This window comes from Balearica regulorum, chromosome 4 (genome assembly GCF_011004875.1).
Source record: "Balearica regulorum gibbericeps isolate bBalReg1 chromosome 4, bBalReg1.pri, whole genome shotgun sequence".
NCBI lineage: Eukaryota > Metazoa > Chordata > Aves > Gruiformes > Gruidae > Balearica > Balearica regulorum.
This window is the reverse complement of record NC_046187.1, coordinates 36,026,189-36,048,738: the sequence shown is the minus strand read 5'-3', so window position 1 is coordinate 36,048,738 and position 22,550 is coordinate 36,026,189. Positions and strand designations below refer to the sequence as shown.

At 36.9% G+C, this 22,550-nt stretch overlaps 1 protein-coding gene across 4 annotated transcripts in view; it reads right to left on the bottom strand.

Annotated features, from left to right (window-relative positions):
* Positions 1-22,550, bottom strand: part of GLRB (glycine receptor beta) — a 52,264-nt gene that overhangs the window by 15,669 nt on the left and 14,045 nt on the right. For 3 of the 4 annotated variants that reach the window (XM_075751767.1, XM_075751768.1, XM_075751769.1), the window contains exons 4-8: positions 19,896-19,963; positions 12,295-12,524; positions 9,346-9,428; positions 6,513-6,653; positions 2,924-3,076 (exon numbers count right to left, since the gene is read on the bottom strand). In XM_075751767.1, coding sequence (XP_075607882.1) covers positions 2,924-3,076; positions 6,513-6,653; positions 9,346-9,428; positions 12,295-12,524; positions 19,896-19,963 — 675 coding nt within the window. The remainder of the gene's footprint in view (positions 1-2,923; positions 3,077-6,512; positions 6,654-9,345; positions 9,429-12,294; positions 12,525-19,895; positions 19,964-22,550) is intronic. The other variant, XM_075751770.1, reaches the window with a different exon arrangement.

Here is a 22,550-nt window from a genome sequence, read left to right as displayed (position 1 = left end):
CTAACTTATACTTTTATGTCTTCTTCTGAGACCCTACATTTGTTACAATTTTCTACAATGAAATGACTAGAACTAAGACAGATCTGAGGACAGGAGTGATGGGGCAGGGGCATGCCTGGCCTCAGATCTAGCTGTCCTTTGTATGTGTGGAATACACACATCACTACTCCAAGCCTTCAGCTACCCTGTTGCACCCCCGCCTGCGCTCTGGACTAATGCTCCACGCTGCCAGCACGCTGCGTGTGGTCAGAAGCCCAACGTCCCTCAGATCCCTACAGCTCCAGGGAAGACCTTACTCCCTTTGGGGATCACACAGCAGTGAAGGAGTGAAAGGAATTTTTTAAACAGATGCTGGCACACTGTCTGTCTCTAAAGAACTGGAGAGTCCTCTGTCGGGCTCATTAAAAGGTGAAACAACAGCATTTAATTAGGAAGAAGCATTCAGTGATATCAGCCTTTATGTCATTTAGCCACAGCTGTCCAGGTACCAGCCCTTTGTGGACTTCCCTACCACCAGATGATCTAACCGGGTGAAATGTTACAGGGCTTGCAACTTAGTTCCTACATGGACAAAGGCTCTTTCTTCTTCTTCTCCCAGAACATTAATCCGTCTACAAAAATATATTCTGCTTACTGGTTTGCAAAGGATCTTGTATCCCTAAATCACCTGGAAACTTCTGAGATGCCCAGCCATGCAGAGCCGTAGCCCACTGTACTTAATTCTAAGGATGACTGTATTAAGATATTCTTAAGTAAATCTGAAATAGCTTCTCATCTGATGAGATCTGTATCTAGCCATTGAGAGTGTAGTGGCCATTGGTAACACTGTTTTGGGATTAGATATCATCCACTTGACACAGAAATGTTAATCTTGGTAGATTTCAAGGTCAACTGTCTTCAAGGAAGTAGCTAGAAGAGTTAGTTTGTCACCGCCTTGCAAACTGGAGAAACATAAAACTTACCCCAGTGACAGTGCTATCAACTTGCATTACTAAACACTGACTCATGACTAAAGGACGGTCAGATTTAGTGGTTTTGCTTCTCTGGGGAGTCAGAAAAAGTCACGTAACCAGGCCAATGGTTAATATCTTTGAAAATACATTATTTCAGAAATGCTAATACATAAAAGGAGACAATAAATACTTAAATTAAAGCAAATAAACAATAAATAAGCATGTGCGTTTAGTCACAAAGATATCCATGTTACATAAATCAGCACTATACTTCTTATAAATCTAATATATAATTAATAAGCCTGCCTGGTCAGCTATTTGAAGTGCAGGATTATAGAAGTAGAAATACAGCTTAGGTTTTGATCACATTAGAGCTCACTGCATCAAAAATATTTCTAGTTCTTGTTTCTATCTTTTTAACTCAAGACATGCTACATTTTTGCCATGCTTTTTTTTCTAAAAATGTCTTATACTTCACATTATGGAATGCATCCTTGCTACTTTTCAAGATAAGAGATTACGTGTGTCACTTGCTATCAAACTGATATAGACTGTGACTCCTCCCCAAGTAACTATTAATATTTTTAAGCGTCTGGAAAAATAAAACTGATTTGCATTCTGAAACAGACCCCTAGAAAAAAGATACAATAAATATAATTAGTGGGTTTGTTACATGTAATTAGAGCAAGGTAGCCAACAATGACTCAGAAGCCAAAAGTAGCACTCCAGTCATGGTTCCCCAGAATTTTTACAGCTTAGTTTGTTTTGCCTGTCATATCACTGGAGGAGGAAAAGGCATGGTAGATGGCCTTAGACGGGAGCAGTGGGGTTCAGGCCAGGGGCTGGACACTTTTCCACCTAACAAAGTTTGGCAGGCACCCTTCCCGCTCCAGCTGGCTCTTAACACAGGGATTTCAGCTACCCACTACTCCAAGACTCTACTGATCAGATAGGGACTGGTAAGGTGATGCAGCAGGTCCTGACTCCAAGGGTCTCCAGTGCTTACCAACACACCTGAGGCTGCACAGGACTCATGTCCTTTGGGGTGAGGAGGTTCAAGTGTGGGTGAGAGGCTTCTGAGGAAGGCAGGGGGCTGGAGGGAGTCTGCAACTCCACCCCCGGGGTCTTGAAAACAGGTGTGCTGAACTTCCTGGGACTCGGAAAAGGTTTGGAAAATAAGGGGTATGGACTTGTGGAGGAATGCCAGGGAAAAGAGGAGCATGGGGAGGCCAGAGCACGGAGAAGGAGAACTCATGGCATGGGGAGAGGAATCCAAACAGGAGAAGCATCAGGATGCAAGAGCCTGGCTCTGCATTTCATTGAGCTCTTGGGGTCAGCAGGTTTGGCCACCCCAGAGCTGGAGTCCCATGTACAATCCAGTTAGTCAAGATAATATTGTTTTGATTAACTCTGTGTCCTACCATCTCACAATAAATGAAGGGCCTGCCTACTGCATTGTGCTGAGCAGCATGAAAGCATGAGCCTGAAGTACTCTCATGAACTGAGTCTCTAACGAAATAAACCCAATCAGGTAACAAGGATGCTAATTCTCTTCCAGACATCATTCTGTTTCTACTACTCTTCAGAAAAACTGCTCCAAGAGGTAGCTATTTAGAGCCTTAGTCATCTTCCTGCTTTCTTACTGATTATTCAGATGTTCAAATTCCTATAAACTGCGTATTGCCACAGTGTCTGCAGCATCACCCCTACATGGGTAAGATCAGATTTATCTGGGTTGAGAGGAGCAGAGACAGTGTGCTTGCCACATAAGTGCCAGAACTATTATCAAGTGAAGTCTCAATGTGGAGGTGGATTTTACAGGACTAGGAATGAGGAGGTTTCAGTGAAAATGATGAGCGGATAATGGAAGTGAAGTTGCTTTCAGTGTCCGGTGTCATGTTGTCAAAGCAACTGAGAATGGCTCAATGGCGTTAAAGTGGATTGTGATGGTACGTGTAAACGCAGGTTACCCAGTGGGACTCTTGCAGCACTTGCATCAGGATTGATCCAAAAAGACAGCCAGGATAGAACAACAATTAGCAGTGTAGGAGCATAAACACCCATCATGTAAAATCCAACTTGTCTTCTTAAAGTGAAGATTACTTCTACACAAGTGTAATAACCTTTAAAGAAATAAATGCATTAATGTTTAATGTGCTTTGCAGGTCAACCTCTTCAGATCCATATCTTCTAGGCCTTTTTTCATTTAAGAACTAAAGTTCAATGGTTTGATTTTCTTTATAAAGGCAAAGAGTTCAATTTGAAAAAAAAGAATAAAAATGTTCAAAACACAGAACTATATAACAGCCAAGTGTGGCCAGGTATGTGGTACTCTCTGTGCTCCATAAGGCACCCTCCGTCTTTTCACAGCGCATCAGTAACAGGCAGTTAAAGTGACTCCCATCGTGATGCTGACTTCAGGCTGCAGTCCAGATAAAGCCAATGGGGCCTAGCAGTCATACTAGCTTAAGCTCATCTGAAAATCCTACTTGTTTAAGATTAATTTAGCATTAATTCATGCAAAAGATGGAACTAAGAAATATTAACGTAAAAAGTTCAGAATGGAAAGAGGTGATCTGAATGTGACTCTAAGCAGACATTCCCCCAGTACTGGAAATTGGTACAGGTGACTTCTAAAATTTGTACAGACTTTTTAAAAAAAGACTCTAAAACCACTGTTAATTTTGAGAACAAGGAGTACTGCCTCAAATCTTTTAAAATTAGGATCTATATCACCCAAACATTTAAGATATTTGTTAATATGAATTCAATAAAAAAAAGCTGCAGATACTAGAGGTTTTGCTGGACATAACGGAGGGATCGAGAAGTATGATAGCCAGAAAACAAATTCTGTTCATATTTTTACTCAATTAGCAGAACTGGCATTTTTAAGTTAATATTAATACAATAACATTGTTAAAACAACTTAATAAATGATTCTATCACAAGGAAAAGGCATTCCTATGTTATATTACAGCAATTTCAAAATTCAGATCTGTCTACATCTATAATACAGTTGGTGCAAAGCTGATTTAGAAGATAGAATCTGTCAAAAATATATGTATTTATCTTCTATATCTTATCAATTAAGTGCTGTGGCATGATAAATCATCTTCAAAGTGCTGTTTGGGCATACAATAAACAAAACAACAAAACAATAAAACATTAAGGAAAAATTTCCTTGTGTAGAAGACACTATACAGTATTTGAGAGTTCATTCTATTTTCTTCAATGATCTGTTGTTTGACAAATTTCCCCTCTATAATTTCTGAATAGTTTCTAGATACTTTTAGGTTTTATTTTCAAATGAGGGATGACCTTCAAAATCATTATTTTTTGCTTTATGCCAGAAATGTATTCTGTATGTCTTTGTATCATCTTTCATCAGGCAGAGAATAGTACCTATTGCCTTCACCATTCAGCTCACAATGACCTATTTGGATCTGTCATACATTTTGACAAAAAAAGAACAGGCAATTTTCAAATTCAAATATTCAATTTATTGCTGCAGAAAAGTCACCCCAAATTGTTGATCCTCCTTCTACTTAGGTAGGTATGATAAAACATCAGTTGACATAGGCAGTAAAGGCAGTTGAAATAGGCAGTAAAGTTCTTTGCAATTGGCAAGAATCTCCTACATAAGCCATAATTTTGAAAATTTGCTTGTACATGCAACACTGCCTCTTTGATTACCTGACAAAATCCTTGTCCTGAATTAATTTTAACTATGTGTATAATATCTGCTTTTTTAAATACCTTCATTATAAGAATTTAGAGTAAATCAAACAACTACTGATTACTGAAAACAACCTTTAAAAATACATCAGAGTACTAAAACATTCCATTCACATTAATGAAGTATTAATTCCAGTCTTGATTATGAGATTAACATGGATGTTCTTAATTTTTAAATTAAAAGGATTTGCAATAAAAGAATTATGAAAGTTTTTAAAAATTTCATGTTGTCACTCCACCCACTCTGACAGTTCTCTAATGTTCTTTCCTTAATGTTCAAATCACATACACACACACACAAAATGTGACCACTGAGCACTTTGCACAGTGTCATTTCAACCTGTGGTTACAAGGTGCTGAAAATTGAGAGAACACTACTGATTTTCTTTCCTGTTTAATGGAAAAGTGTACAATTCTTAGATTTTTCCTTAAGGTTCCTAAAAATACCTAGAATATCTGAAGACTTTTAGATGTTTAATTTTAGATTTAGGGCAAAACTCAAAATGATCATGATAACTTCAATAACAAGATCTTGAGTAAGTATTTCCTTTTTCCCTCAAATAGAATGGAAGTCTTCCATTTTTCGTATTTGTATGAATTTTATTTGGGAATTGCAAGATCCATCCCTTTAATTTTTCACTACTTTACAGTCTATTTTTTTCAGTAAATTCATTGTTTAATTAAGAACAAAGTATTTTTCTTCAGTGCTAAGTAAACTTTTACCATATCCAGACTTAGATTTGAATGCAATCACTGACAGTTGGTAGTGTTTTCACAAATGCAGAATTTTCCTGAGGGGAGCTAATTTCATATTATTTACAAATGGTAAATCACCCGAGATACTGAATTACATAGTTAGGCTAAGAACTCACTCATTTTATGGTTAAAAAAACAAACCTAATTTCAATTTTCATTACCTTTTTCAAGTTAAATTCCTTAACTCTCAGATCTACTAAGGTTACTTGAGATCTCTTCAGACTTGGGATCTAGCTTAGGAGCAATTGCAAGTAACAGACCCTTGTCTTCAGCTGAATAGTCAACAAGAAACTTGTAGAGGGTCCTCAGAAGCTGCAGCACCCCAGCCATCCTCGTTGAGTTTTAATGGGATATTTATTCATATGATGAGAGAGCACTGACTAAAATACACCCTGCTGACTTCTGTTATTGTAGAAAGTCTTGCCACAGTATGTGAGTAGTTTGGATATAATTACAGGTAGGAATCAATCAAGGTAGAAAAGATAAATCATTAGAAGCCAGAGTACAGAAACCATTGGATAAATTTGTGCCCACACTCAGAAAATAATCATAGGATTGAATAAATACAGGGCTGAGGATTGTAAATTGCTTTCTGTAATGACAGACTTTCCAGAACACTTAAGAGAAAGGCAGAACCTGCAGGGCGAAGCATTTGCAGTTACACTCTCATACCACCCACTTCTGGAACAAAAGGTGAACCAGAAAACCAAAATTATCCTACTTTGCTGCAACTGGCATAATTCTACATGAACATTCTATCAGAAAAGATAGAAAGATAAAAAGGTATTAGGACTACAGAAACAAAATGGTGATAGGAAGATCAGAAGACATGTAAGCAAAACCAAGAAAAACATTTAATCTCATCTTCAACCTAGATGTTTCTATATTTGAATTAGTTTGCAGTAATTATATGTGATAGTTACTATTATATGAACTACTGATTTGTTAAAAGTAAGCTATTTTCTCCCATAGAATGTAAGACATGAACTGGAGCATTAATCATTAATCTTAAACAGTAATTGAAGAAGCTTAAATTTTTTTACCAAGAAAATAACTTATATTACCTACCTGTGCCTTTATAATACTTGGTACAGTTACCATATTCGATATCCTCCTTTTTAATATCAAACTGAGGCAGAGCAATTTTCTCTAGCTGTACAGGATCTCCAGACTGCCAGATAAACCGCAGGTCATCAGTTGTGTAACCAACTACAAGAACAAAATAATAATAATTGTTTAAAAAACCATCTCAATCAGAGTAAACTCTGTAAGAAAATCTAGCATATATTTACCATATTTCTTTCACTCTTTTTCTTTCTACTTCCTGTTCAAAGAATTAAAGGCAAAAATGAAATAATCCACAATTGAATTTTTATGTAGGCCTAAATGAGGACTTGGTGGGTGGAACATTATATTATCATCAACATTACACTGATTAAGAGGTGTTTGCTACAGTGCTTACTTTTGAAACAGAGAAAGCAAAGCCCTGTTCTCCACAGCTTTGAAGCCTCCATATTCATTCATACTCTACTTCAGCAAAGCATGAAAAATATACTGAACTTTAATACCACTCACAAGTCCTGGTGACTTAAAAAGAATTTAACAACTCAATTACTGTGATGAATCTTAGCTTTTGTGTAAAACAACCTTTCTGCTTAGTTCTTCAGATTAAAGGCCCTGATTCATGAAAGCATTGACATTCAGGAAATACTCAATCGGGAATTTAAGTCAATGTGTAGTCCTACTGAAATCAATTCAGTGCCTTCATGATCTCCTGAACACGGACAGACTTCAGCATACATCTGAGTGTCGAAATCATGACATATCATAACACCACGTGACAGGCTGTGAACGTTAGGCTCACAATATTCAAGCATAAAGCAATATTAATGCAGTCATAATCATGAATTTACATGCCATTTTTTCTGCTACCTTCTGTTTATTAAGGATTAACTTAATTCAAACAGAGATAATGTGTGTTAAATGGGAACAAAGATGGGGAAACATTAAAAAGATGGAGTTGGAATGCAGCATTTTGCAATTCAAAGCCTCTGAAAAATGAATTGTTCTTTTTCTGGAGGCATTAGACAGATGTTTTTATGTATCTGAAAACCAGCTGTGATTAAAAAAGGTAAACTGTTCATAAGACAACTTCTCTAAGATTCACAACAACTCAATAAAAATCACAATGTCTCAAAGCACCATGATGGAAGATACCATAAAAAAATAATTATTTGTTCTAATGCTTCATTCATAAAATCAGTCTCACCCCCTTACACCATAGAGCAAATCACAAAACTATCCAGATCCTTTATGATAACAATTACTGAACAGTGAAAATTTTGTCTGTAGGGCATGTGTAGAACTGGGGATCATAACAGCAGATATAAGAACAGCTTAATAGAAACTGGTGGCCTTCTTTGTTTTGGAAATCTAGCAAATAGAAACAAAAAAAATTATTTGAAAATAAGAAAGTAGAATAAAACTGCCGATGGCTAACAGGGAAAGCAAGCCTACTGTTGGAACTGGTGGGACAGACTGGAGGTCATGGGTACCGTTCTTATTTTTGACAACTGAATTAGAAGGTAGAAGAAAGTTTAGTGCATACTGTCTTTCCAAAGGAGCAATTTCCTCCTGAATTTGAATATATCAGCTTAGCATGGAGAGAGACAATAAGATTGTTTAAATAAAGTTATTGAGAATTTTCTTATGAGTAGTTCTTCCTGGAATAACTACAGATTGCAATGCTTGTAAAGCAGCCCAGACTGAGAAAGCTTGAGCAAACTTCCATTAATATTACTGTCTAATTCCAGTTTAACCCCAAACTGATTTGGATTTACCATAAGAGTCTACTCCAGCTAATGTATGTAGATATTAGTGATGGGCAAAACTACTATGGACATACTACAGTTCTAAAGGTAAATGCTGGCAATCAAAAACAAAACTGTAAAGCTCTGAAATCGTTATTACCCTTGTCCCTACTAGGATGCCCTGCTCAGCTTTGATTAGCCTTGCTCGTTCTTTGCTTTTGACTTTCCCTCCCTAACCCCAGCTCCCCACCCTTCTCCACCAGACCTGGTGGAGTAACAACTGGACAAAGTTTTTGTGTTACAGCAGGAATGGGCTGGAGCAAGCCACCTTCCTTCTCTCTGCTTCGCACTTATCCTTACTCAGCAAAACAGATTGCCATGACAGTGGGATTTACCAGGGGTTGGAGTATTGGGAAACGGCTGTACTGGACTAGACACCCTTGTACTTGGGGAACAGGCAAGAAGATGGTTTCAGAAACATTTTGGCTGCAACTTCCAGTATGGCATGAAGCCCTTCAGAGATGAGACCTGGTGGCCCCTTCATAAAATCAAATCACTCAGGGAAGGACTGGTAAGGGAGAGATGCCTGAATACATCCACAACACATCCTGAAACCACTTTCAAAAGGTTTAATACTAAATGCTCTCAATGTATTGGCATCAAATACTTTTACTTCGGTATCGTATCAAAAGAGATTCAAACAATACCATGCATCATCAGTGCAAGGGGATAAACTGGACCCCAACAACCTACAAAGCAGCAAAGGTGGCGGAAGTTAAAACTACCTGGGGAAAACATGGATTCTTTTTTCCAAATTATATGTGTTTCCATTTTACTAAGTTTATTGTAAATGTTTTTATAAAACTCATCAGTTGTCATTATGTTTGATAGCAAAAGCTAAAAAGTGCATGGTGCCATAACCAAAAGAAATATCTTTGATAGGGAAATGTATGTTGGTAGGAACCAGTGAACATTAATTTCAAGAGCCATTAAAAATGTTGACATGAACAATACAGAATGGATCATTTTTTGTTTGATTCTCAGGCATGCATAGAAGGTAACTGTTTTTATGCACAGACTGATTTACGTACAGCTTTCCAATTGCATCTTGCAGCGCTGTGTATCCATAGGAAACAAGGTCAAGTCCAAAGGGCATGATAGAGTAATAGAGAGTCTGAAAATACAGAAATGGAATTTAAAAACAGTGTGAGCTGCCATGTAAGCAGTAGACTGCAATAAGAAAGAAAAAAATCATAGGTATCTGATTTTCAGTTTCTAAAATAGCAGAAAAATTTAATTAAAGTTATAATAAGTAGCAGTTTGAAATTGAGGTATCTCTACTAGTCCAAGAATAAAACTTTATAGAGAGTTTTAAACATACAATAGTTCACAAATTAGAGACCTACTGATACATGACAAAATACATATAGGTCATCAGAACAACCAAACCAAATGTCCATACAGAACAGAGTCCTGTCTCCAGCAGTGGCCAATGGCAGACTCTTGAAAAAGAGTATGAGACTGCAGCAATCAGGAAATGATATTTCGCCAGATATCCAGCAGCCTCCGAAAGCTGCACCACAAGGACCTCCTAAACCAGAAGTGATGCTTCAGTATTTAAGGGACCTAGGCAGATATATATACTTTTTTTTTTCCCCTCCGAGAAGCTGCTTTGCTTCCAGTTGCTTTCTGGAATCTGTGTAAACTTGAATCATGCACAACATCCTGCAGCAAGGAATGCCACAGCTAAGCTGCATACACTCTAATAACCTCCTTTTACCTACCTTGAGCCTGCCTCATAGTTCTTTCACTGGAAAAGAAGGTGAAAAATCAATGGCCATCCATTCTCACTATGCCATTCATGATTTAGAGACCTCTATGCCACCACCTCAATTATCTTGTTTTTACCAATGTGAAAAGTTCTGCCTTGCTAGCTGTTCTTTATTAAGGATGCTGTTCTGTACCTTTGACCATCCTTGCCTCTCTTCTTGCAGTGGGAAAACCAGAACTGCCCCTTGTATTCAAGATGCAAGGACAGCATCAATTGATAGAGTGGCATGATGTTCTTTTTAATCCCTAATACTTCTTAGAATTCAATTCACTTTCTCAACCAATACTGAGCTGTTAGCTGACTTTTTCAGAGAACTAGCCATTATTATCCAAAGGTCGTTTTCCTAGCTGGTAATAACCACCTCAAAACCAATCAGTTTTTATGTAAAGTTAAAATAATTTTTTCCCACGAGCATCATTTTCAGTTATTTACACTGAATTTCATCTCATACTTTGTTGCCTAGTCATTAGAGTAATTCTCACTGTCGTCTCTTATCTTTACTATCCTGAATATTTTGGCATCATTAAAAGCGCCTGCCAATTCACAGTTTTCCAGCTGATTTATGTTGAACAGCACAGGACTCGGAAGAGATTTTTCTGTGGGACTCTACTGCTTACTTCCCCTGATGTGAGCATTAGCTGTTTATTCCTACATTGTTTCCTAATTCTTAACTACTTATGCAGGCAAGAGCTTTCTCTGACATGCATTTTGTCATTCATGTGTTTTGATAACCAGAGATTCTTTCATTAATATGTGAAAATATATCTGTAAACTAAAAATACAAGGCATAGCAACGATATATTTTAAAAAATGAAAATCTTAGTAGCATGTCACAAAACCACAGTGCCTCAGAAGATTAATTTTACTTGCATACATATAATTTATGAATATACTGTATTATTAAAATGAAAAAAATATTTTTAGAGGACAACATTAATTTCAAACTTTACTGAATTTGGTTTTGTTATTTGGAAGTTTTCAGAGAAGATTTTTTCCATCAGAAACACTTCTATTAGTATTCAGTCAATATTCACCACTTGCTGACCAGTATTTCATTTAACATTTGCTCTGTCAAATGGGAAGTTTCCTTTATAGCTGAAAGTGATTTTCTATTTTGTAATATTAATTTCTACAGACTTCAAAACCTGCTAAATAAACAACTGAAACAAATGAAATGCTTTGGTTGCCAAATATATTTCCTTTTCCAATCACCGTCAGCAGAAGTCTTGAGATTTAGTTTTCTCATCCTTATTTGGAATGGACAAAAAAGAACCCAGAGTCTCCCGTCTTCTTTCTTTTCTCTAGCCACTTCTACTCCAGGAATAAATAGCTCAGGTGACCACAGTTTCACAAGTGGTTCCCTTTTAACCATAAAGTTGCAGTATATTCAGGTAATCATTATTTCTTCTATCAAGGCAATATGTTCCAGTTCACATCAGAAGAAAATTCACTCACTGTTAGGAAAGTGAGCCTAATCTCTACAAATCATTGTGTCTATAAACTCTCCAGACCTGTAATTCACTGTGAGATCCTTTTTAATCAATCAGTTTGCTATTTTCAGTGGATAATTATTTTTATGGCATGATGTATACCTTTGATAAACCAAGTCAAACCACAAAAAAGTATGTGTTAATTGCAATGAAATTAAAAAATATTTTTCGGTCTTCTGAAAAATTCTCTATCCGGTAAGGCATAGAACTTAATCAGGATTATGTCTCAGTACTTTTACAACACATCTATATGCACAAATATTGTAATTTCTGCCTTTCCCTTATCATTAGTAAGTAATCATCATTTTCTTTAGTTGATGTAGAAATTCAAGTGGTGTGCAAATTATATTATTTTTCTGAAGGCTTTACTTCAGATATCTTATCCATCTCATTATGCTTCCAGGAATCCAAACAATTATCAAAAAGGTTTCAATTTTGTTTCCAATAATACTAGTTTACTTAACGTTTTAGTTTAACATGACATACAAATGTACATACACTTCAAATTTCTAGCACTTGCTGTGCTATCAACTGACATGCTTTAAAACATCTTCATCTGATTTCTTTACATGCATTTAATTTATTGTAGTATTGTTTACAAACTGTCATATACATTCAAATATTAGTCATAAACTGTATTATGTTAGTAAGTCTAACACAGCATATGTATCTCATATCAAGTAATTTTAAAAAAGAGTAGAAATAAATCAATAAAATACCTCATGCTGACTAGGACATCTCCATCCCGAAATATAAAAAGAAGAATATTTTCTTGTGTGACGTCATGGAAGTTAGCATTTTTTTCATTTGCAAAGAATAAGTCCGGCTTCCAAAGACATTTAAACATTGTTGGGTCCACCGTCAGCGTGTCTGAACCTCTCCAGTCATTGGGCAGTTTGAGTCTGGGGTCATTCCACTTCTGTCTTAGAAAGATGTTGACTCTATAATCCTGATGGGAAGAATACATAAATATTAGATGAGTCAAAAGTCTAGCCAAAATCTCATGGAGAAAGAAAACCATTCTATCAGACTGAAGAGAAAAGCAATTTATGCCCTGATTTTTTCTGTCACAAAGATAGTAATCCCTATTGAAATGACATTGATAGGTGCTAAGTTTACTACAAACTGGTAGATGACGTCTCACTCATGTTTTGTATACAGTAATTTTTTTTTTTTAAAAAGGGCCAAATCCTCCCCCCAAGATCATTTTTTTGTCTCTTTGATAGTAGTCCTCTGTTACCCAGTGTCCTGCTTCAGCTGAGATAGAGTTAATTTTCTTTCTGGTAGCTGGTATAGTGCTATGGTTTGGATTTACGATGAGAATACTGTTGATAACATGCTGATGTTTTCAGTTGTTGCTAGGTAGTTGTAGTCCCTACACTAAGTGAAGGGCTTTTCAGGTTCCCAGCCTTGCCAGGTGCAGAAGAAGCTGGGAGAGCACAACCAGGACAGCTGGCCCAGGCTGGCCAGAGGGATATTCCATACCACAGCACGTCATGCTCCCCGTACAACTGGGGAAGAGAGCTGGGAGGCGGGATCCCTGCTCGGGGACAGACTGAGCACTGGGGTTTTTTTCACAGGTGGTGAGCAATCGCATTTGTGCATCACTTGTATATGTAATTATAATTATTATCATCATCATCATTATTCTCTTCCTTTGCTATCCTACTAAACTGTCTTTATCTCAACCCATGAATTTTCTGATTGTTATCCTCCCCATCCCCTTGGAGGGGAGGTGAGTGAGCAGCTGTGTGGTGCTTAGTTATGGGCTGGGGTTAAGCCACAACACCTAGGCAGAGAGAAAAGTGTGCAGCAGGACGGAGGAAAGCCATAGCTTGAGTACACTACATTGCTGCAGGCAGCAGGCATGATATCACTTCTATCAGAATACCCTGTGAGTCTAAATTCCAGCTTATTCTCCATTTGTTTAAGTGGCACACTGATGGCAAAATATCACACTATAAAAGCAGAAAGCAGACTAGGTAGATAGTAGATTTTACGCTACACATCCAGAATACAGCCTCAGACCTTGTAACAGCGATTTGGGACTATTTTGTAACTGAGGAAAACTGATGCCAGTTTGCAACACAGGCACTGAGGTAGCATGTCCGAAAGCAGAACAAAGTAGATCTCAAGGAAACAAAATCATGGCTTTACACAGAGGAAACTTCCCCCTGAACTCAGCAGGACTCTTGCTCAAGGATGGACAGTAGTAGAGCCATGCTCAGTCAGAACCTAATTTTGCCTTCAGGAATCAGAGTAGCATGTATCTCAGCAAAACGATACCCGCACGCGTTCTGTCCTTAGTGAAAGCTGTGGGCATCCAAAGGAAATATCTGACCCAGTATGTCAGTTATGATTTTTCAGTCTTACCTCTAAGTCTTTTTGCTTTTTACATTTACATTTAAGCCAGTGCCTCTTTTTTTATGTAGCCAGATCACTTACAGAAAAAGAATAAAAGTATTGTTGAAATAAAGTAAAAAAATCCCCCAAATAAGCCAAAATTCTGTATGTGTGATAACTTCTATCTCCAGTCTTCCTAGTTGTCTTCTATGGTGTGTTTTGCTTTTTTCATAATTGTCTATTAGGCACAAAGCATCCTCAGATAAGGGCTGTGCCTTTTAGCACAGTGAAAACACTGCTGCTGCTTTACAATTCTAGCAAAATGCTACAAATGTGTGAGTGAAGGTTCTCAACATATTTTTTGGTTTGTCAATGTATTCTGCAAAACAAACTAATTTTATAAAGTTGTTTATTTTACACATTAATGCCCTCTTACACATTTTTCTGTTGATACAATGTGAGTTCTCTTCTGTTGTGCTTACTATAACGTATACCTTTACAGTCCAAAGCAAGTGCCATGTTGAGACAGTCACGCTAACTCCACAGGAAGGAGTTCACTCGTCTAAGACCTCATGCAGAATAATTTACCCTGTCGATTTACTCTGTTAACTGCAATATAGTGCCCACTTTCCCATGTCCAGCCCACCAGTCAGATCAGCCCAGGTATTTATTACACTATACTGTATAATATTTTTCCTTACTGCATTGTAAGGAAAAGCAAAGTATCAAAACTAAATAGAAAGAATTGAGGCAATATTTATTAATATGCACAGTTCTGAGAGATATGTTACTTGTTGGCAGTCTGTTTTTGAAAAAATATACGTAGTCTGACTCTTCTTTATACACATACCTATATTATCATGTCAAAGTAAAGAAGTATAAAATAATGGTTGATATGAAGTGACCTTATACTGGAAGGCTCTCACAGAGAAGCTTCAGAACAGAAGGGAATTCAGGTCATTATCTCAGAAAGCATCCTTTCAATTATATTTATGTACTTGAAAATTTACTTTACTTGCTTCTTGCTGAAGTTCCCATTCCATATACACTTCTTGCCTCAGTGAAAACAACTACTTTAAACCACATGAGATAAATACTGCATACCATTCATGCTCACAAGCATTACACTATTCATTACACCAAAATTAATTTCCCCATAAACAAGTGCCTTACCCTAATTTTAACAAAAAAAAAAAGCCTTCTCAAAGCCATAGACAAATGATAAGCAGTGTCCAATGCTTGCTTCAGCTTAGTCATTCAGAAGAAGATGTTTACATCACTTAAAAGCAGAATGCACTGGCAAAATAAGAACTGGAAGTAAGATCAGGTGGATGCTATTTTATTTTCTTCCTTGCTGTATTACAAATAAACCTAAATATATGAAACAACAGGATGTTATGACATTTTAAGAACTTGATTCTGCTCCCATTTAAGTCAATGGAAGAAAAATCCCATTAAATTAAAATAGGAAGGTTCAGACCTACCTAAATGACTAGAAACTTGTGACAGGTACTTGGAGAGGAAGGCCATCAAGACACTTGAAGCAATATAGAAAATGTAGAAGGAAGCAAAGAAATACCAGGATACAAAACTGTGGCTAGCCAGATGATGATGTGCAGAAGGGCTTCTTTTTAGCATAAGAACTATTACAGCATCTGGCAGCAGTATACACTATGATCTGGCATAAATCTATTTTGAAAGAAGTCTGCAACCAGTCTTCTCAAATTTGGGCAATGGATTTTAAGATTCAGTATGTGCGCTACAATTAGGTTCAATAGGGGCTGAAGAAGAGGTCTGCATAAAGCACATGGTCTTCCTCCTATACTTTTTACAAACATTCCTTGAATATTGCAAAATGATCTGCATTTTATAATAAAGGACAGTCAAAAAGCAATTAAAAAGTCTCAGATCGAGAGAGAGAGAGAGAGAGAGTATGTGTGTGTAGGGGGGGTGTTTAAGAGATATTCATCAGCATTAGAGCTAGGAGGACCTGGTAGGTAAAAATAATCACAGGAGTATTCTACAGGGCTTTGTTTTCCCATGAAACTCCAACAGAAGGCAAGCTGTTTTCAGGGAGGTTAAAAGGGGAGGCATTCTAGGAAATATTTCAAATGCAACCTACTAAACAGTGGGCATGTGGCCAGAAAAACTCCTCAGGCTAGAAACCAGGCATACCCAATACATCTCTTTCTGCAAAGTGGAGCACATAGAAGATCACGAAAGGCTTTTTCTACATGAACTGCATTCATACAAACAAAGGAAGATTAATAGCACTGTCCATTAATAAAGTAGAAAATTAAATTTTTAAGATTAAAATAAGGAAATCTAATTTTCCATTACATACATAAATATTAAAAAGACCTTTATACAAGGTTTTAAAGTAAAGGAGAAGGAGGAAGTGGTGTTTTGCCATTTGAGTCAGTGGAGAAAGGTTACACTGCAAGTACAACCTTGAATATCCATTCTGTAGACAGTCAGATCATCAGCACAGCTGAAATATTACAGTCCTATAGGTATTTATACCAGAAAGGATCTATCCTTAGGAATCCTTGACTGGTCACCCAGTCTATAACAATCTCTAAATGTGACATAGTCACCATATTGTCCCACAGATCTGCAGTCTAAAAAAAAATCTGCGAAATCAGAAGCAGAGTTAGCGTGGAGATCCTAGACAAGTAGTCTAAGGAGCTAGAAGAAAACAAGTTACAGGATTCAAGATAAAGGGGTCTTACTAGAAGGCAGCAGCTCTGGTTTAAGCTCCTCTCCATTTAGCTGTATAAATTCTTATTTACTCTGTAGTTAACTAATTTTTTTGTTTGGTTTTTCTACATAATTTGTTCGATACGTGTGTGAAAATGTCACAATTATCTCGCGTTTTCAACACCACAACATGAACATTACCTTTTCTAGGCACAGAGCAAACATTAGCCCATCAGTTTCTTCACAAGGGCTCAATTAAAGCAATACAGGCTTCTGGGCATAGATGGGTCCCATCTTGCTTCAAACCAATATTACTTCAAACCTGTAGATGCTTTCCTATAAACAAATTCCCTTCTTTCTTAAAAGTAAGTAGACTGTAGCTCAGTAGGAGGTAACCTCTACTTTTTTATTGAGGATGAGCCAACTGCATAGCTAAGAATGCAATCATCATGGGACCAGAAGGACAGTAAGCAAAAAATAATTGAAAATCATTTCCTGAAATATGTGCAGAACCATCAGAAACCAGCCACTATGATGTCAAGACAAGGGACACTGTGGCAGCCTCTTGACTAGGTAGAAGTTCTAGACACTAAGCCCAGAGTTGGCTATTTCGGAGAGTGGTCTAAGAGTGGGGTATAGGACATCTTGTTGAGGATATTTCCTTCTGCATCTCTTTTACCATTCTTCTGAACAAAAGGAAATCAGCACGTCGAATGGCCTTTTCTCACCAGCACTCTACACATTTGTTTGCTGGGCCTTCTACCACTACCTCACTTCCAAACACCTGGCACCCATGGTTATTCTTCCCCACCCTTCCATCACCCAAAAGAAGGAATCATCCCTCTAGCATGGCTAAAACAGGACACTTTACCCTCGCATAGATTTTGTAAGAGCCTATGAATTCAACTATTGCAGCCAGAAGTGGCTATGGCACCAAAAATCATCACAATAATTCATCAACTGAAATAGTTAGAAATGTATTATTTTACAGATTTTGGTATCAGTAATGATATCACTCCAATCAGTTAGTAGCTTCTGGTAACTTTAGAGACAGTCAAGAAATCAATATTCCTCGTGATTCACACCAACGCCTGAGACAGTAGAGATGCAGTCAGTCATTCTCCTCTCCAACACTGAGGAATGTTTTTCAGCAGTTCTGTTACTCTCTGCAAATGTCTCTCCTTTCTGAATGCAAGAGGCCCCTCTGGTCCTTCATAGAGTTGGTGCCTCAGTTGCAGGAAACACTTTTCCTGTGATTCTGGAGGTACAAATTTTTTCCTGGTCTAAGAGAGTTGCCTCACTGTCTGATGCATAGCCCAGACTGAAGACAAGTACCAACCTATCCCCAAGAGGATGTATGTCCACAGGACCCAATGACCTCTGCACCAGGAAAGGTTTCCCAAGTGATATACAGGGAACAGATCGACTGTTTCTTTTGTCAGTACTTCCTTTGATATATTAAGGCAACCAAGAAGTAATCCAAACTTCACATAAACATGCTTAGCTATCATGGTGATCGGCTGCACATAGAAATCTAAATAAAAGCATGAATTAAAGTGAGGATGGTGTCTGAAGTTCTGAAATATGGAGGAAAGCATGACTTATCTTACAGAACATCCTAGTAAATTTGTAAGTGACCATATCAGGAATTCACAGACAGGCATACATGCATTGCTGTAGAGAGCATGCTTAATTTGGGGGGGAGCACACCCCTCACATTCATGTTTTGTTACTATTTGGATCTGGGTGAATTGTAAAAAAGCCTCTGTAAAAGTCACTTTTTAAAGCATGCAATAATTTTCAGAAACTTGAAAGGGCCATCTGGCCTAATATACCTGCCATCTTAGACACTTATCTCACTCCTACTTTCCTGCTCTTCCTCCTGCCCCTCTTTAAACTTCAGTCCCCTTTTTGTTTTCAGGAAATAAATCTTGAGGTATCTTTGGCATACTTACATTCTTTGTTTTAATATCACTTCCCACTAATGCCTTAGCTGGCTTACTATCATTTGCAATCAAATCTAAATCTTTATTCACTCCTAGTTAAAGAAACAGAAATTTCTGTCCAAGCTGTTCAAAAGCTGTTTCAGCCATCACATATGTTTAACTCTGAATGGCTCTGCAGTCCTACTGAAATGTCATTAGGGTATCACGTAAGCTGGTTCTGAATTTTAAGTGGGTACCTACTTCCACTGACAACAAAAGGTGTTTTATTATTTATCAGCTGTATTATGGTGTATTGCTTTTGTGCCATTATAAGTAGGAATGCTGCCTTAGTCACAGCATTAAAAAAAGCAGCCTGATTTTGGGAACTGCCTCAATGCTTTGGATCCACAGATCACCAAAGTTATTTCTAAATGGGATACTCAGGGAGGACCTCAGAACTCCCACTCTGAGTGCATGCCCTGGCTGTGGCTTCCCATGTACTGGCACGATATGGTGTACTCCTCTCTTTTTTACACAAAAGAAAAACCTTGATCAGGTCAGAACATCGTCGACAATTAAAGGTAATTTTCTGGCAATATTTTTGATGGTATTTATTGGAAATACCATTGCAAAAAAGATCTTCAAGTCCCGAAATATTTGAAAGGGCTTTGCTTGTTTTGAAATCGATTTTATTTCCTATTGAAACAAAATAAGTCAAAATCGTAATTAGGATTATTTGGTGCTGTTATTGACATGTTGAAATTTTCTGACTAAACTGGAAACACATTTTTAGAAACTTCACTCCTCAGTTTATCTCTCTCGCACAGTAAATTAACAGGAGTACGGTCATTGATGGTCTACTCCTTTACTCCTTCTCCTTCTATTCCTCCAGAATTTACTCCTATCCTCAGAACTACATAAAACAGAGAACCTGTATGCTTCAGCCTTACGCACATACGTGCTTTTTCTCTCATAAACAGCCCTAGTATTCCCTTTAGTAATACACCAAGCAACTTATACATTAACTCTCAGGAAGAGGACACTTAATTCATACTACCAAATGTGTTCTCCCCCTGAACTTAATAACTTAGGGAAATAAGTGTATACTTCTTGCATCTTAGAAATCATGGATTTCCTTTCGTGTACATCAGATTCTAAAAGCTATGACAATGAGTGGACAAATATAGAGTGAAACAGATTAATAGGTTTATGACATAAAGCACAGTCAATCACTAACCCCATTAAGTCAATTCTCAATGTCTACAATCATAACAATTATTTTTACTTTATAGTTCATAATCCTCAGCCTGAAATTTAATTTACTAACTCTATTAACTTCATTTCAGTCTTACCATGGTTGTCTCTTGAATTGACCCAAAGCTGTTAATGAAGATGTTGACTGCAACATCGACTGGAATTCCTTAAAAAAAAAAAAGAGATTTCTAGTGAGCTGCACAATCCAGTAAAGGTAAGTCATCCTTTATACTGGTATCACAATGTGAAATGTTTTTTTATAGGGTCATACAACTTTATCTTTTCAAGTTAGTATATATACAGTTCTCAAAAGCCATGGTTTAATCTCTTTCCATTAAAAGCCAATAGAAATCACAAAAACTCTTTTCAACGTAGTGATAAGAAAACAGAAAAAAAAATAAATCCTTAGTCCAGAGTGCTAATCTTAAAGCATTTGACAGATCATAAATTTGAGTAATTCTCAAATTCCATGATTTTCTGTTATCACAGAATGCACAATCCAGTATTACTTTTGCACCCAGTGTAATGGATAGAAGCAATTCACATTTCTATCGGCGGACACTTTTAACTGTCAAGGTCATAAGGATGATCTATCATGCCAAATTACCTGTTTATGATTTACAATGGCACATTTACTTATATTCTAAGAGGATACTTCTTTGTGCAAGTCAAGTACGTTACTGTAAAGTATGAATACAGGCAGACAAAAATTGTTGCGTGCAGCTTTCACAGCTACCTCGCCTTGGTGCAAGAGAGTTGGAAAGCTGCTTCATTTTACAATGGTTACCAATTTGCCAAGAAAAATTTCTAGAAGCCAGCAGCTGTGAAGATATTAACATGGACTGGATTTTTTCCTCTTTTCCACAGCCAGGATTCCTGTAGTTGAAGAGGGATGGTGTGACAGCTGCTACATCTGCCCTCTGTCACCCTGCGGGAACTGATTGGCAGTCATTTAATCTGGTGTTAACAGAGAGTTATCACAAAGCAGGGAGAAGTGGCCTGATGGTTGTGAGAACTAATTATGGTCCACTAGTTTTATTTAGCACCTGTATGTTGGGAGTGTCAGTATGTACACTAGATGCATGGATCTGATCTAATTTACACTCTTACAAGTACTTCATTCAGTGGAATTCTTCCTATTTTCAGCAATAAAGAGATATGAATATGAATATAAACGAAAGAATGTATGAAAGCTCTTTTGACAAAGTAAGCAAATACAAATATATGCCTCACCTAATAGTTTGCTTGTCTGCATACAATACTTTAGTGCACATTTAATACAAACTCAGTAAATTCTCTTGGTTCACCAGAAAATCACTAAGATGATACAATTTCACTTTTTTCTATTAAACCAGTTTGTTTTGTTTAAAACCAGACCAGTTAGGTGTGGTGCTTTTGGTTATGCAATCAGCATAATACTTGGTTTAGCGCCTGATGCATGCGACAGAGCACCCACCACACCACTAGTAGCCAAGAGTGTACTATCTCTTCCAGATATGAATAGGAAGTGCAGGCCAGGAAAATCAGCCACGTGTCAGGAAAGTTTTAACATGGGCAAACCACTTGTCAGAAAATGCTTTTTTTTTTCTTCCACCTCCCTGTGAGTTAACATTACACGTCCTCCCTTCTCCTTCTGTCTTGATTCTTACCAGACTGCCAGCAGGGTTATCAAAAATATAAAGAAATCTGCAATACGCTTTGTGGTTACAGAAATCTGCAACATGCTTTGTGATTAGAAGCTGATCATACTGAAGAACAGGTAGAGCAGAGGCTGGACATTTATTCTGTGAGACAAGGCTCAGTGCTGAAAACATATAAATACAATTCTACAGAGAATCAGAAAGAAGCAGGACACTTGCTGAGAACTGATTTAAATACATTTTACAACTTAGTCAAATAGAACGTCTCTTCAAAAGTACAATAAAGATTATAGATTTCCAAATTTCTCATACTATTGATAAGCATGTTAAAATGTCTCTTGATGTACATATAATTAAATGTAAGTTTTACAAAGAAAGAACTGACTTATGTAAACTGCAGTGTCTATAATGTAATAAAATTGTCTTTTTCCAGCAGGGAAATAATCTAATTCCTGGAAAGTGTAACTTACAGCTGTATGAGCTATTAGAGTATGTGAGAATATGTATTCCAATCTTTTCTGCATATGTAAGGAAATCACATTTGCTTACATGGAAGACTTCTACAACATTTGCCTATCAGGGAGATGTTTTAAAGTCAGAGAATGTGTTTAAATTCATTATCTATTTGAAATCCCAAAGTGTGTAAGCTGTATTACTAACATATCTTTAAAGGATTTAATAATTGTATGGTTTCCAAATAGTGATATGGCTGATCCCAAGTTTTATAAAGTCATCTTAAAGGATGTCTATAGAGAATTTTGGTGTTTTAAAGTACTGTAAAGCAGAGATACTACTAAAGTCTAACTAAAATGTAGGGATAAAAAGACATCTAAAACATCTTATTCTATAAAATATAACTCTACTTTTAAACGTAGAAATAATAATAACAATAATAAAATTAATAATCTTAAAGCATCATGCACTATTATGATAATAAAATCCTAACATACTACCTTTCAGCTCAAAAGGGTAAATATCTTCTACAGTTTCACACTATGTAGGGAAATTTTCATTTTTTAAAGAACCAGAAATTTAGGTTGTGAATATTATCTCTATATAAATTTTGGGTGTGTGAAAAGAGGAAAAGTTAAATTCCAAAGATTAAAGAAAAGG